At 40.8% G+C, this 14,321-nt stretch overlaps 1 protein-coding gene across 1 annotated transcript in view; it reads left to right on the top strand.

Annotated features, from left to right (window-relative positions):
• LOC121527891 (melanopsin-A-like) overlaps positions 1 to 14,321 on the top strand; it is a 53,858-nt gene that overhangs the window by 3,267 nt on the left and 36,270 nt on the right. Inside the window, exons 2-3 of the mRNA XM_041814919.1 lie at positions 10,484 to 10,620; positions 12,844 to 12,977. Of these exons, the coding sequence (XP_041670853.1) occupies positions 10,484 to 10,620; positions 12,844 to 12,977 (271 nt within the window). The remainder of the gene's footprint in view (positions 1 to 10,483; positions 10,621 to 12,843; positions 12,978 to 14,321) is intronic.

The following is a 14,321-nucleotide window of genomic DNA, read 5'->3' on the forward strand; positions in this document are numbered from 1 at the left end:
CCTATGTAACTGAGACAGTAACTTCATTCATGGTGCATTTTATTTATTTATTTATTTAACCTTTATTTAACCAGGAGAAAGCCTCTTTGAGATTAAAAATCTCTTTTTCAAAAGTGTCCTGGCCAAGACAGCAGCAGCAAACAGAGTGCATAAAGGTTTAGTGCCCAACAGCATTCTGGGAAAGCTGCAGATTTGTCATATGATGTTGCATTTTACAGTGCAAAATGCTTAGAACCAAATGAGGGAGAAACCGGTCTTCTTAGCCTCTGTCTTAGATGCTTGAACAAGGAAATTGAACAATTTTGTTTCAAACAGGCCAAGACAAGGTTGAATTCAACCAGCTAATCAGAATTCGACACTTTGAAGCATTTGATATTATAAGTAAACCCAAAGTTTAAGTTAAAAGAATAGAAATTTTACATTTATTTAACTCAAAGCAAGTACACTCTACAGACACACTATAATAGAATACACCAAAATGACTTAAGTAATGCAAAAAAGCTTAGTTTTTTAAAGTAATATTTACTTAAATCATTTGATCACAAACAACTTTCGGGTAATCAGTGCAGTCTTCAGTATGTTAAAGCATAAATAAAGTTCATCCTAAAACTAATGCAAGACCGAAAAGCTTTAATAGTTCGAGCAAATAAACTCAAATAAAATGAAGCGCCACTTGTTCAATAAAGATGTATTCACTGACTAACTACAACATTCAGCTGTAACTCGTAAATGAGACTTTAAAGAAGCAAAGCTCAACAGTGGAGTTCTGGATAAAAATACCTCTCTCTCCATAGATGCTACCTGAGTGTGAAACAATGAGTAATGCTCCCGTGGAAGAAAAAGTTTGTGTGGTATCAATCTCATTTTAATAGAAACATGGTTTATTCATGATTTCAGGCAAAAAAAAATGTGCAGGGCCCAAGTTCCTAAAGTGTCACAGTGACTTTTCTGATTGGTGGGGCCCACTCTTACCAAGGTAATGTCACAACACATGCCACCAAAGTATGCAAACACCAAGATATATCACAACATTATTAATGAAATAAACACCTTAGTAAAGTTAAACTACTAACCCCAATTCAAAAAAAGTTAGGACACTATAAATTGCCAATAAAACAGAATACAGTGATTTCGGTTGAAATTCTTTCAATTTAATACAGTACAAAGATGAGATATCTAATGTCCAAACTGATGGGATTTATTGTTTACTGGAAATAAACTAATTTCTGATTGGAATACCTAAACATGTCCCAAAAAAGTTTGGTAAAAGAAAAGACTGGGAATGTTGTGAAGTGCTCAGAAAACTCCTGGGACATGCCACAGGTAAGTAGGTTAATTGGAAACAGATGATACCATGCTGCCTCTTGCCATCAATTTTGTTTGTGATGCTCATAGACAGGATCTCGGGGCAGTGTCTGGATCGAGAGGGTCAGAATTCCATCTCTGCTTTTTTGCAGCTGATGGGGTTCTGTGGGCTTCCTCAACTGGAGAACTGAGTACAAAGCGGTTGGAATGAGCGTCAGCACCTCCAGGTCAGAGGCCATGATTCTCTGGCCATCCATCCACGATGGATTACTTCTTCCGGGTGGGGAGTGGGTCTCTGCCAGGTGAAGGAGCTCAAGTATCTTGGGGTCTTGTTGACGAATAAAGGTAAAAGGGAGCGTCAGGTTGGTAGGTGGATTGGTGCAGCGTCAGATGTGTGGTGAAGAGGGAGAAAAGACAAAGCTTTCAATTTACCAGTCGATCCACCTCCAAGCCTTCACCTTTGGTTGTGAACATTTGGTAATGACCGAAAGAATGACATCACAGATACAAATGGCCGAAACATGTTTTTTTTCCGTAGGGTGGCTGGGCTCAGTCTAAGAGAGGCTGAGGAGTTCAGACATCCAGAAGGGAGCAAAGAGTAGAGCCACTGCTCATCCACATCAAAAGGAATCAGTTGAGGTGGTTCGGGCATCCAATCATGATACCTCTTGTATGCCTCCCTTTGGAGGTCTTCTAGGCACATCCGGCTGGGAGGAGACCTTTGGGAAAACCCAGAAATTCCTGGAGGGATTTTATATCCTGTGTGGTCTGGGAACACCTCGGGATCTCCCAAAAGGTGTTTGAAAGTGTTGTTGGGAAGAGGGATGTCTGGGTTGACTTGCTCAGCCCAGTACCATGATTGGTTAGTAAAGGAGCACTCTTGAAAGGCTCAGTCATTCACAAGCAACAATGCCGTGAGATTCTCCACTTTGTGATCACTGAGATCACTGGGCACATAGCCCAACAGTGTATAAACAATGCTCTTCAATGTGTAATTGCAAGGAATTTAGAGATTTTACAGTCTAAAATCATGGAAAGATTCAGAGAATCTGGAGAAATCTCTGCACATATCAGGGCCAGGTGGAAAACCAACATGGATGCCTATGACCTTTGATCCTCTAGGCAGCCCTGCATTAATAACCAGAATTATTCTGTGATGGATATGACAGCGCTGCCTCAAAAACACTTTGGAAAATCATTGTCAGTTAACAAATTGCATCAGGCAAAAACCTTCTTTCTCCACAATCACCACTTTTCAGGGAAGGAGGATTTTGTTAAAAATTTGGTTTGATGAGTCCACATTTCAAATTATGTGTTAAAAAAATAAAGGCTGTCAAGTCTTCCATACTAAAAAGGAAACATATCTGGAATGGTGTTGGGGTGTATTAGTGCTCATGCCAAGGGTCACTTGCACATCTATAAAAGCACCATTAATACTGGGAGGCACACAAGCTTTGGAGTAACAGATGCTTCCTTTCAGACAGCGTCTTTGCAGGGATGCCCTGTTTATTTCAGAGTTCATGAGTTACAACAGCATGGCCTCAGAGTTTAAAAAAAAAAAAAGTGTGGGTACTAGACTTGTCTCAATGCAGGCCTGAACTAACCTGACATGCCAGATGGATGTGTGGAACACACCAGCATTTGGAAAAGGGCACAGCCTTTGAAAAATTAACTTTGATTGGATTGGATGAACGTTCTGTCTGTCACATCTTTCAGGCCAATCAGAGAAACAAAGCATATGATGTGGCTGCTAGCGAGGTTAGTCGCTGTCTAGGAGTAAGTTCCATAGATTACTGCATAACGCGAACAATGGCGACTGTAGACGTCAGTACACAGCTTTGTTGTTTCTGAAAAGAAAACAACTCAATGCTGTTCTTTGTTCTTCTTTAAATGAAGAAATGTCGTCAAGTTCTGATAAAACTGGTGCTTTAGTAGGACACACGGAAACATTTTTGCCATAACTGCACCGGCCTCTTGTTGCTGCTTGTTTACGTCACGACTCCGCTTTGGCCTAAAGTACTGCCCCTCGTTGCTGATTGGTCCTGGCACTTTCTAACAGGGCCTAAATGGTTCATACAGGAGCTTTGCAAGATGGATTTGCCAGTGAGAAACACGGAAACGGGCATATCCATCTGCTTTGCAAGGTTAGGCCAGAACTGTCTTCCTTTGAAAACATTTTATGCATTATGTAGCTCAAAATATGATGGTGAGAACCCTGCTCTGTCATGCTTGATTCCTGTGTTAAAAATATTGATGTAAGGATTTTGTAAAATGTCAAAAAGAAGCTTTGATTTGGTACTTTTGGTTATTGTCATGAAACAGTTTCAAGAAAATCAAATAGGTGAGAATGTGGACACACATTTCTGCAGTTATTTAGAAAGTGTAAAGGAATGACTCAGTGTCAGACTTTGTTGAGCAGACAGATGAGTCCTCCATTTAAATTGCTGCTTTTTTTTTTTTTTTTTTTTCAGAGAGAGAGGATTATCTTGTTTGTGAGTGGGCGTAGTTTTGGCACATTAAACAGAAATGTCCACGGCCTCTTAAGCAAATACTGCCTCTCTTCTCCTGATTTTAAAACTTACTGTGCATTTAAAAAGTATTCACTCCCTTGGATTTTTTACCCTTTTATTGATTTTATAAATCAATCATGGTCAATATAATTTGAATAAAAAAAGAAAAGGTAAATAAATTCTTTAATGTCAGAGTGAAAACAGATTTCTACAAAGTAATGTCAATTAAAAAATATGTAATGTAAAATAAGCGACTGCATAAATATTCACCCCCTTTAAGTCCGTATTTAAATGCACTTTTGGCTACAATCACAGCACTGAGTCTGATTGTCCTCCAGGATTTTCTTATATTTTGCCACATTCATTTTACCCTCTACCTCTACAAGCCTTTCAGGGCTGGCTGCCAAGAAGCATCCCCATAGGATGATGCTGCCACCATCATGTTCCACAGTGTGAATTGTGTGTTTGTGGCGAGATGCAGTGTTTCGTCTCCTGTTTGATGGCCAAAAAGCACCATTTTGGTCTCATCAAACCAAAGAACTATCTTCCACTTGACCATGGAGTCTTCCACATGTCTTTTGGTGAACTCTGGTCCAGATTTAATGAGTTTTCTTCCACAGTGGCTTTCTCTTTGCTACTCTCCAATAGAGCTTTGACTGGTGAAGAACCAATCATTTTTGCATACAGAGTCTCACCCATCTCAGCTGCTGAAGCTTTTAACTCCTTCAGAGTAGTCTTATGTGTCTTGGTGGTCTGTGTCACTAGTCTCCTTTTTGCACGGTCACTCAGTTTGTGAGGATGGCCTGATTTAGGCAGATTTACACATATACCATATTCCTTCTATTTCTTGATGATGGATTGAGCTTAACTCCGGGGGGTGTTCAGTGTCTTGGGAAATTTTTTGCATCAATCCCCTGACTCATACTTTTCAATCACCTTTTCTCTAAGTTGCTTGGGGTGTTCTTTTGACTTCATGGTGTAATGGTAGCCAGGAATACTGACTAACCAGCAACTGGACCTTCCAGCCACAGGTGTCTTTATACTAGCACCAGTTGGATGGACCTCTGTTGAATTAGGTTAGTCACTTTAAAGGGGGTGAAATGTATGGAGTAATTTATTTCACATTTTATATTTTTGTTTAATTGGCATTACTTTGTAGAAATCTGTTTTCACTTAGACATTAATACAGTTGGTCCACTGAGCATTCCCTGGAGAACTTTGGCTTTAACTTCATGTTTGATGTGAAGGCATTTGATATAACATTTGCAGCCCGATCTTTCATTCTCCACCCTTTTTTTCTATTTGTATCTAGATTTTCATTTGTGGTTTATGAATATTTTCATCTCTACACTGGCAGTTTGACTTTAATAAAACCCCCCTGGATGGTTTCTACATGTTCCCCCTTGTCAGCCACCGTAGTCATTCTTCAATCACTGAGTCGTATTGTTGTGTGGCTCCGAGTTACACCAGAGTCTAATGAAAATACATTTTTTTTCTGCTGTAAATGAATCATTGCACTGATTTAGAGCATGATAATTTTGTCCTAGAAGTAACTCAGCCATGTTTATTAAATTAGAGTCAGAATGATGCAGTTTCTGCAGCATGTTTGCACACAAATCCATCTCTGTGTGTGCATGCAAGCCAATTACACTGCATCACATGCATAAGTGTAACCTGGCACACCAGATGGATTTGTTTTACACATCCATTTGGAAAAGCTTTGATATACAGCATTTGGGAAAGGGCAGAGCCTTTGAAAAAAAAACTTGGAGGGTGATTAGATGAACGTTCTGTCTGTCACATCTTTACGGGCCAATCAGAGCAACAAAACATGACGTAGTTGCGACCGAGGTGCACGTGCACAGCTACCGAGGAATAACACAAACCATGGCGACTGTAGACATGTCAGTACACATCTTTGTCGTTATTGAAAAGTAAACAACTCACTGCTGTTTGGTCCTCATCACTGATTGGTCCTGGCACTTTCTGACCGGGCCCAAACAGTTCAGACAGGAGCTTTGTAAGATGGATTCACCAGTGCGAAACACGGAAATGGGCGAATCCATCTCCTTTGCACGGTTAGCATAAGTGTGCACAGCTGATTTTTCTCGCATGCATTTATGTCCTTAAAATGGACCTATAACTCCTACACTCTGTCTCTCACACTCTCTTTTCTCTCTTATCTTTTTCTTCCTTCCCTCTCAATTTATTTGTCTTTGCCTGTTCTAAATCGCCATGTATTAGACAGCCATGAGACCATTTACATTTATATTACTTGCTCTCAAGTGATGAAGGAATACCCGGAATCGCCGGCGTGTGTACGTGCTTGCAGAGAGAGAGACTATAGACTGATATTACCACCCACTATCTCCATCTTAAAATCCCACAAACACAGACAAAAGAGAACACTCCTGTGCCACGCCACTCACTGTGCCCCTCTTGCCTTTCTCCTCACCTTGCGCTCAGCATTAATCTGGCCCCCGAGCTGGGTAGAGCAAGGAGAGAGAGAGAGGAAATGAGAAAGGAAGGAAGGAAAGGAGTGTTGGAGTGATTTAGGGAGCAGACGTGAAGGAGGGAATTAATAGGGATCGGGGAAGAAATGAAGCTGGGCAGTGGGAGGGAGACCTTGAGCGTGATCCACCACATCACACATGACAGCGTCAGACTAGATCCAAGTGTGTTTACATTCCAAACACACACACCCGCGCAGACACAGAATCCACATCTGCATCTCACCTCCACTCACAGCACTTTCCCCTTGCTTCAGTAACACCTCGCCGTGACCTTTTCACTCATTCACTTACATAACCGCTCCATCACTTTCCACTATACCATTCAAGTGTCCTCCTTCCAGTCACTCCAGCATATATGACTCTGCAGAAGAGTAGGACTGCTGGCACAGATGTTGGACACTGAAGCACATATGTGTGCACACATGCACTTACACGACACGGGCGCTTAAATGCAGTGAGTGGGATTAATACAAAGAGATGTGTGTGTTTGGCGGCTAAGGAAGATTTAGCTTAGTGGAAGTAGTCCGGGTGAGTGGTCTTGTGTTTCTGTGTGAGTGTTTGAGAGAAACCCAGAGAGACAAAGGGAAGGTGTAAATGCATGGGAGTGTGTCTTGATTTCTGAGATGAATTCTCAAGTGGATCTCTGTGCTCTGAGGTTCAGCCGCTTTTTAGAAGCTAAATGCTAACGCTAAGTGAAATCCTGGAATAGCTCAAACTCAGCTTTAATGCATTTACAGTTATACGTATGTCTACTGATGATTTGAGTTATCATCTCACGATTACAAACCCTTAAATTGACAATTCTAAATCATGGCTGGTCTTACTCTTTGGGTGCTTTAACTCAGTGAAAATAGGGCCTCCAGTTGACAGCTGCTGTTCTTTTTGTTTTAACTGATTTCCACATGTGAATGAAACAACAAGAGCTGATAATGTAATCAAGGACTATTAACTATATAAATATAACCCTAGCACAATAAGTAAGGAAATTTGTGTTTGGTAGATTATGTTTTTATTGTAACAATGCTTCTTGGCCATAAATCTTATACTCTTGGAAGCCTGGTTCTTCCCCTTTTAAATGGTGCTACATTTGTAAGGATCATGCATTCATAGGATGAGCTGCAGAGCTGAGTTTGTGGGTTATGCCCATGAAAAATTAGCCAAATATTCTCTGCCAATGTTTGATCCAAAAGAGTAATTGATTGAAGATAATAAGTGACCAGCAGAGATGGGCGGTGCAACTCTTGAAAAACTGACCAAGTGCTGTGTGTCCTTACTTAAGAAGTACCATGGTTACCATGGGCTGAGAGCTTGAGCACCTTACCGCTACTTGAGCTCACAGGATTAACTCCACAACATGAAAACAGACTGTACTGCAGCAAATGTACAGAAACTGTGCATTGTGGACTTTACTGAATGTAATGGATTATGTACTGGTGTAACTTATGAATCATTTTTAACATTATTGTACAAGAAAGCTAAAGATTCCAACTTTAGTATAATCACATTTTACATACACTGATGGATGTGGCACCGTGTAGTTCATAGAGCACACTATCATCCAGAGACAGTTTAAACTCAAACGGAGTCTCAGTATGTTTAAACGCATATTAATAGACTGATCAATATCTGACTTCTGGAGGAACCTGATTACCCAATTAGTCAGGTAAATAGCACAATGAGATGTACTTTACACCATTTAATCTGGTATCTCTCATTCTATCCTGCTGCTTTTGTCTGTTTTGGTACTTATTTGCCACATTTAATTGATTTTTGCTGCTTTTTTCCATTTAGCCAGTCATTTCTGCCACTTTCACCCATTTCGCCACTTCCTTTTGCCACTTTTTAGCCAATTGTTGCCCATTTTTTCACCTCTCTTTGCCCCTTCTAACCCATTTTTGTCGCTTGTAGCCCACTTAAGCACATCTTTTGCCACTAAATCAATTTTGTAGATTCAATTTTGTAGATTTTTTTCCCCATTTTGACTTTTTTTCCCCCATTTTTGACATTGTTTGCCAGTTAAACCTTATTTCTGATGGTTTTTGCCACTTTAACATGTTTGCTGCTTTTGCCTTTTTTTGCCACACCTTTTTGCCACTTTCAACCCATTTTGCAGCTTTCACCCATTTTGCCCTTTTTGCCCATTTTGCCCTTTTATACCAATATTTTGCCCCTTTTTGCTCCTTTTAACCAATTGTTAGCCACTTGCTGCCCATTTTCAAGACTTTTTAACATTTCTTTTCAGTCATCTATTAAAATTTCATTGGCATTTCTGCTGTTATTGTGTTGCTGGTTGGTTGGTATGATAGTTAATCAAGTAGTGTTTAGTATTGTAGGAAAATGATGCTCAAGAAGTCTCTTACAGCCTTTTGGGTAAGTCCAAATCTAGAACTGTTGTTTGTGGCTATCAGTCTCTGTGCTCACAATATCTGTGCTGTTAGCTTGTTCAGTGTTTGTCTTGTTCCAATTTGTGTTTGGTGGTCTCTGCATGCCAGTCAGGATTGTTGTTGGCTTTCCCCCAAAGAGTCGTTGACAGCTGTAGTGATAAGGAGTCTTAAATTATGCAAGGTTATCTCTGGGGCTACCCTGGCTTGCCACACATTTTCCCAACTAGAAAGGTCTAGTTGGTTTGATATGTTGCACCCCTCGCTGTATAAAAGTAGGAAGGTTGCTTCTCTGTGTCCTCCTTTTGCACAAAAATTAAAGTTCTTCTTCTGCTGCTAATTTAGTACTGTCAAGAGCTTACTGTCATAGAGCTACAGTACTGTGCAGAACGTTTTAGGCATGTTTGGGCCAAAAACTGAAGGAAGGCATTGATGTGCAAGTGAGCCCACCTAAGGGCACCAACAGGTGGAAAAGGAGGATTGACACAACCCCGCTGGAGCTCTGAATGTCCCACATTACCAGGAAAATGGGAAAAATTGTTGAAAAAAAATAACAATGGCCTAGGGTAGAGTCCGGGTGAGCAGTAGAGTTGCCATGAGCCCCTAGTCATGCTGTGGATGTCCCAGGGGCCCAAAAACTGCTAGTGAAATGACTCGGACTAAAAAGAAGCCGCCAAGCCTGACCTTGGCTGCTGAGCGACACACGTGTGTCGGTGTGTGTTGAGCTTGAACTGTATGTCTCTACAGTACCAAAGAAGGGACCAAATAACAGATCTGCATTGTTTTGAATATCTCTTGCTGCCAAGCTTACCTCCGGAGAGGTGAGATTTGAAGCTTAAAATCTGAGTGTTAGATGTCGATTATATTCTAGATTTTACACACTTGCACATTTAAAATAAATGTATTGGACATGCTTTTAAATTAAAAAGTTTGTCCACAGTCCCACTAGTTAACATGGAGCAGGCAGGAATTACGATGTATAATGCAACCAGCTAGTAGGAGGGCACTAAATCTTTGGCTTCACTTCGAATTGGGCAGTTGTTTTGATTTTATTCATTCTCTGTTCTTTTGCTGCTCTCTTGGCTTTTTTAGTGCGATATAAACCTTAGGTCAGTCACCACTACATAAAATTAGGTATTCGTGGTCATCTCTGTTGCCAACAATTTAGCTCCACTTGGATTACAAATGCCAAATTTCCCCACTGCCTAGCATCACTTTCTTGACCAACCATGGTCAGTTCTAGTCCAATAAGATAAAAAAACATGGTGATGGCCATAGTGGCCAGCTTTAGGCTTTATCAAGGCTGTTCTCAAAGACTATGCTGTTTTTATTTTGCACTGCTAGCAGCAATGTTCTGCAGAATGATGAACCAATTTTAATTTGCCTTTCAAGGTTGAGTACAGAGATAACAATTTACAAGGCATTTTCTGTCTTTAAGTTTCCATCTCCCTTTAATTTTATTTCTGGGTTGAGCTGCTCTCCACACCTTCCAAGGCCCATTAAGTGATCCATGAAACTGCTGCTGCGGCTGCAGGTTTACTCCAACCAAGCAGCCTGACTCCACTCATTCAATCAACTTAACCATTTTCACACAGTTGATTTGTTGTATCAGGCGCGCCCTTGCTTGGCGGGAACATAGCCTGCCACCGCAGCTGCCCTTTCACATATCACTTTAATACACCTTTCCCTTCACAGCAATGATAATGATCCCTGCAGTGAAATAAGCATCATTCCTGATGACATTTACACCCTGTTCTGTATTCCTGTTGCAAAGGGTTCCCTGGTTCCAAACCACCCATTCCCAACTGTGGACGTACCTGACCATGCCCACTACACCATTGGGGTCGTAATCCTGGCTGTGGGCATCACAGGCATGCTGGGAAACTTCCTGGTCATGTATGCCTTCTGCAGGTATGTAAATTTGGAAAGAACTTTCTCCTATGAACTTTGTCTGTCACAGTACGCTCAAATAATGAAGGATCATTTATGCTCTCTTGTGTACAAAAATAGATGTTTTTAAACAGCACCGTCATCACTACCCGTGTATCACAAACTTCTGTTATGCTGGGGCTGATTCAAAATGGAAGTCAAAGCGGGATGACATCATATACAAATCCAAATTCCAAAAAACTTGGGATGTTGTAAAAAATGTGAAAAAAAAAAACAAAATATGGTGATTTGCAAATCCTTATCTATGTTCAAATGAGCACAGCACAAAGATACGGTATTTAGCGATCAAACTAAGAAACTTTATTGTTTTTATGGAAATATACAAACACCCTGAATTTAATGCATACACTATGTTCCTAAAAAGTTGGGACAACAGACTGTTTACCACAGTGTTACATCACTTTTTCTTGCAACAGCACCCTGTAGAGAGTAAAGACTCCAATGATTGAGTTTTTACTGAGAAATTCTGTATCATATGGGCTAGTGGGGCTTTTTCCATTACATGGCGCGGCTCAGCTCGACTTGGTTTGACTCAGCATGGCAGCCCAGTACAACAGGGGATTTGCTTTGGAGAGAAATTTTCCTGCATATAAGTGAAAGAACAGTCCTCTGATGATTGCTCTGTGGGTCTCTAGAGAACAGAAAATGAACACAATCATATTTTTTGAATCAGCAGTGAGAACAGCATGCTTTACTAGCGCCAGTTAATAAATTGAAGACTGACTCTGTCGTGGGGTAAATTTTTCGAACATCTTTTTATTTTTTAAAAAGTCTAGAATTTATTTGTCTATCAGAGGGGTAAAGGGTGAAACGTTTGTTATTAGTAGGTGCAGAAAAAGTTGTAATCCTGGATCTACACCTGGACTTTTCTGATTTCACTCGTCAGTGTGAGAAGCCGTGCGCAACTATCCGACCGTAGTATGCACAAAAATCTCAAGTTTTGGTCTTGTTTCATAAATATTTAAGTCGTACAGTGAATGCTGACATTAGACCACCACTGTAACAGACATATAGACATCTGGAGCAGAGGCAGGGACAAAACATATCTCCCAGTCTCCCCGTGGGCTGAAAATGTATCATGGAAGGGGGTTATCAGTAGCAGAAGGGGTGAATCCCCCTGCACATCGCACCCTGCGAACCGCTTGCATGTCAGCGCGGTGCGCTTGGAGGTGGGGTTGGCTTTTGAATACAGCTTGGCACAGCCAAACTGGTGATGGAGAAGCAAATCAGCACGGCTTGGTTTGGCTCAGCACAGCCAGAGCCATAGTGGAAGCCCCATTGGTGTGCTTCTTAAGTTGATAAACAGTGTGTGTTTACATAATGCACCATACATTTTCAATGGGTCTTGTCAGAATTAAGTGCATGCAGGCTGAGTACTAAAGTATGTGAAGCTGTGCTGCTGTAACGAAGCAGAATGTGGAATAGCATTGTCCCGCTACATCTGATTATGTCTGATTAGAAGCATATGTTGCTCCAAATCTGAGACAGGATCCACTGCCTGCAATTTTCCCCATTTAATACCCAAATCTGTCCAGACACGAATAAGAATAGAGTTCAACCAAACAGACCCAACCACACTCGAACCCATGATTGAACACAATGTAGTCTTTATATACAACAGTCTACCCTCATTTAAAGTGCTTTTGTTTGTAGTTGTGCAAAAAATGTGCGAACAACAAGGGTAGTAGACTGCTGCACATCCTCTGACACTCACAGGCATGTTAAGCAGCAGTAAATAAGCTTACCACAATGCCTGTTCTTTTTCAAATGCACACTTGCACACGCAAGATGACACATGATGTTGTTGATTTATGGCTTTTGCTTTTTATGCTTTTCTCTTTTGTATTCAGTTTTTTGTTCACATTTTATATAACGTCCCAAGTTTTTTGGGGAATTGGGGTTTGTATATGTCTTGAATTTCTAACGAACTTGCACATTTTTTACTCTAACATTCTGCCATTTTCAGAAGCTTTCTTGCTGCCATGATTTCCAATGGTATAGCAACATTTGGTTCATATCTGTAGGCTTCCAGAAAATATGCAGATATATGGACAAAATAAATGCAAAGTACTGACAGATCAAGCGGGGCATAAATGTGCTTTAATCTGATAATGATTTATTCATTGACTAATACGACAGACAAAATTTCAACAGCTGTGCATACATGTGTTTTTGTGTGTGCAGGAGCAGGAGCCTGCGGACGCCATCCAACATTTTCATCATTAACCTGGCTGTCACAGACTTCCTCATGTGTCTCAGTCAGACACCTGTCTTCTTTGTCACCAGCATGCACAAGCGCTGGATCTTTGGGAAAAAAGGTAACACATGCACTTGCACGCTAATGACATCACCTCACATTTAAAACCAGTGTGTTTCTACGTGATGCTGCATTAAAATGCAGATATTTTAACACCATCACACATGTGCGTCCCTACACATCTTCCACAGTCATGCGCTGCATCATGATTCACACACACTTAAAATTCAACCAGCACATGAAATGTGTCCCTCCCCTGCTAAATGTGACCTACAGTTCGGTTAAGATTCTGTCCACATACACAGACCTGCCATCCTCTATCACCCCTCTCTGCCACAGTGTAAAAAGCAGCACCAAAGACTTACTCTGCAGTATCCAAATCCCATCGATCACACAGAACAAAGCTGGGATGCATGTCAGTACTGTGTTTTACATGAGTGCATTTGGAGGGGCGGGGGTTGCTCTGGTGTGTTTTAAACAACCTGCTGGGAGCAGAGATAGAGACGAGGTAAAGGAGGCTCCACACTCCACTGATCAAACACTGATAGTCAGAGCGCTGTGTTTTCCTTCAGGAGTTCTCATGACCTTGATGAAGACAGCCAATCGCTGTCAGATCTGGAGCTCAAATCAGTAGTGGTTACTGCAGGAGGACTCACGCTTTTTATCCCTTACAACCACTTACAAATCACCTTTTACTTTTTTAGTCTGCTGGTCATTTTCCAAAGACACAGAGAGACAGAGAGGTAGATGATATCTGAATTCACGGATAAATGTCGCAAAAGCCAACTGTACCTTTTATTTGTGCATCATCCACCTTACTCCTAGGGGCTCTAGTGTCTCACCTAAACACCACCATGATTTTCAGTGGTATTACATTATTCAGAAATACGGGCAAAAAAATGTAGGGAACAGTCATAGGACACAGCCTGCATCCCCATGAGTATCAGACGTAGTGTATTTGTGAGATTAAGATAACCTTTATTGTCCCACAAAGTGAGAATTTTGTCTCAGGCTCTTCACCCATACTGCAGCCAGAAAAAAAGCAGTATTCAACATTATGCACATATGCATATTACAAAAAAAATTGACATTTAAATTGGGTTACAATAAAAAACAGAGATGTAACATTAGAAAAATCTGGGTAACCTCGGTAACAAGTCCATGGTATGGTATTTATTGCACTATTAAAAAAAAAAACGACAACGATATATGGTCGATATATTCACTGATGCATTAGGCCTAAAAATATATGCTTATACTTTGGCTCCAGTGTGTTTACTAACCCTTAAAACCTTCGTTTTCCACCTCTGAAAATAACTGTGGGTCCGGTGATATATTCACCAATACATTTTTAATCTGTTAAGCCCTGGCGCTGTTAACTTTTCAAAAAATTCTCAGAAGTAGA

The sequence above is a fragment of the Cheilinus undulatus genome, linkage group 20 (assembly GCF_018320785.1).
Source record: "Cheilinus undulatus linkage group 20, ASM1832078v1, whole genome shotgun sequence".
Classification (NCBI taxonomy): Eukaryota; Metazoa; Chordata; class Actinopteri; order Labriformes; family Labridae; genus Cheilinus; species Cheilinus undulatus.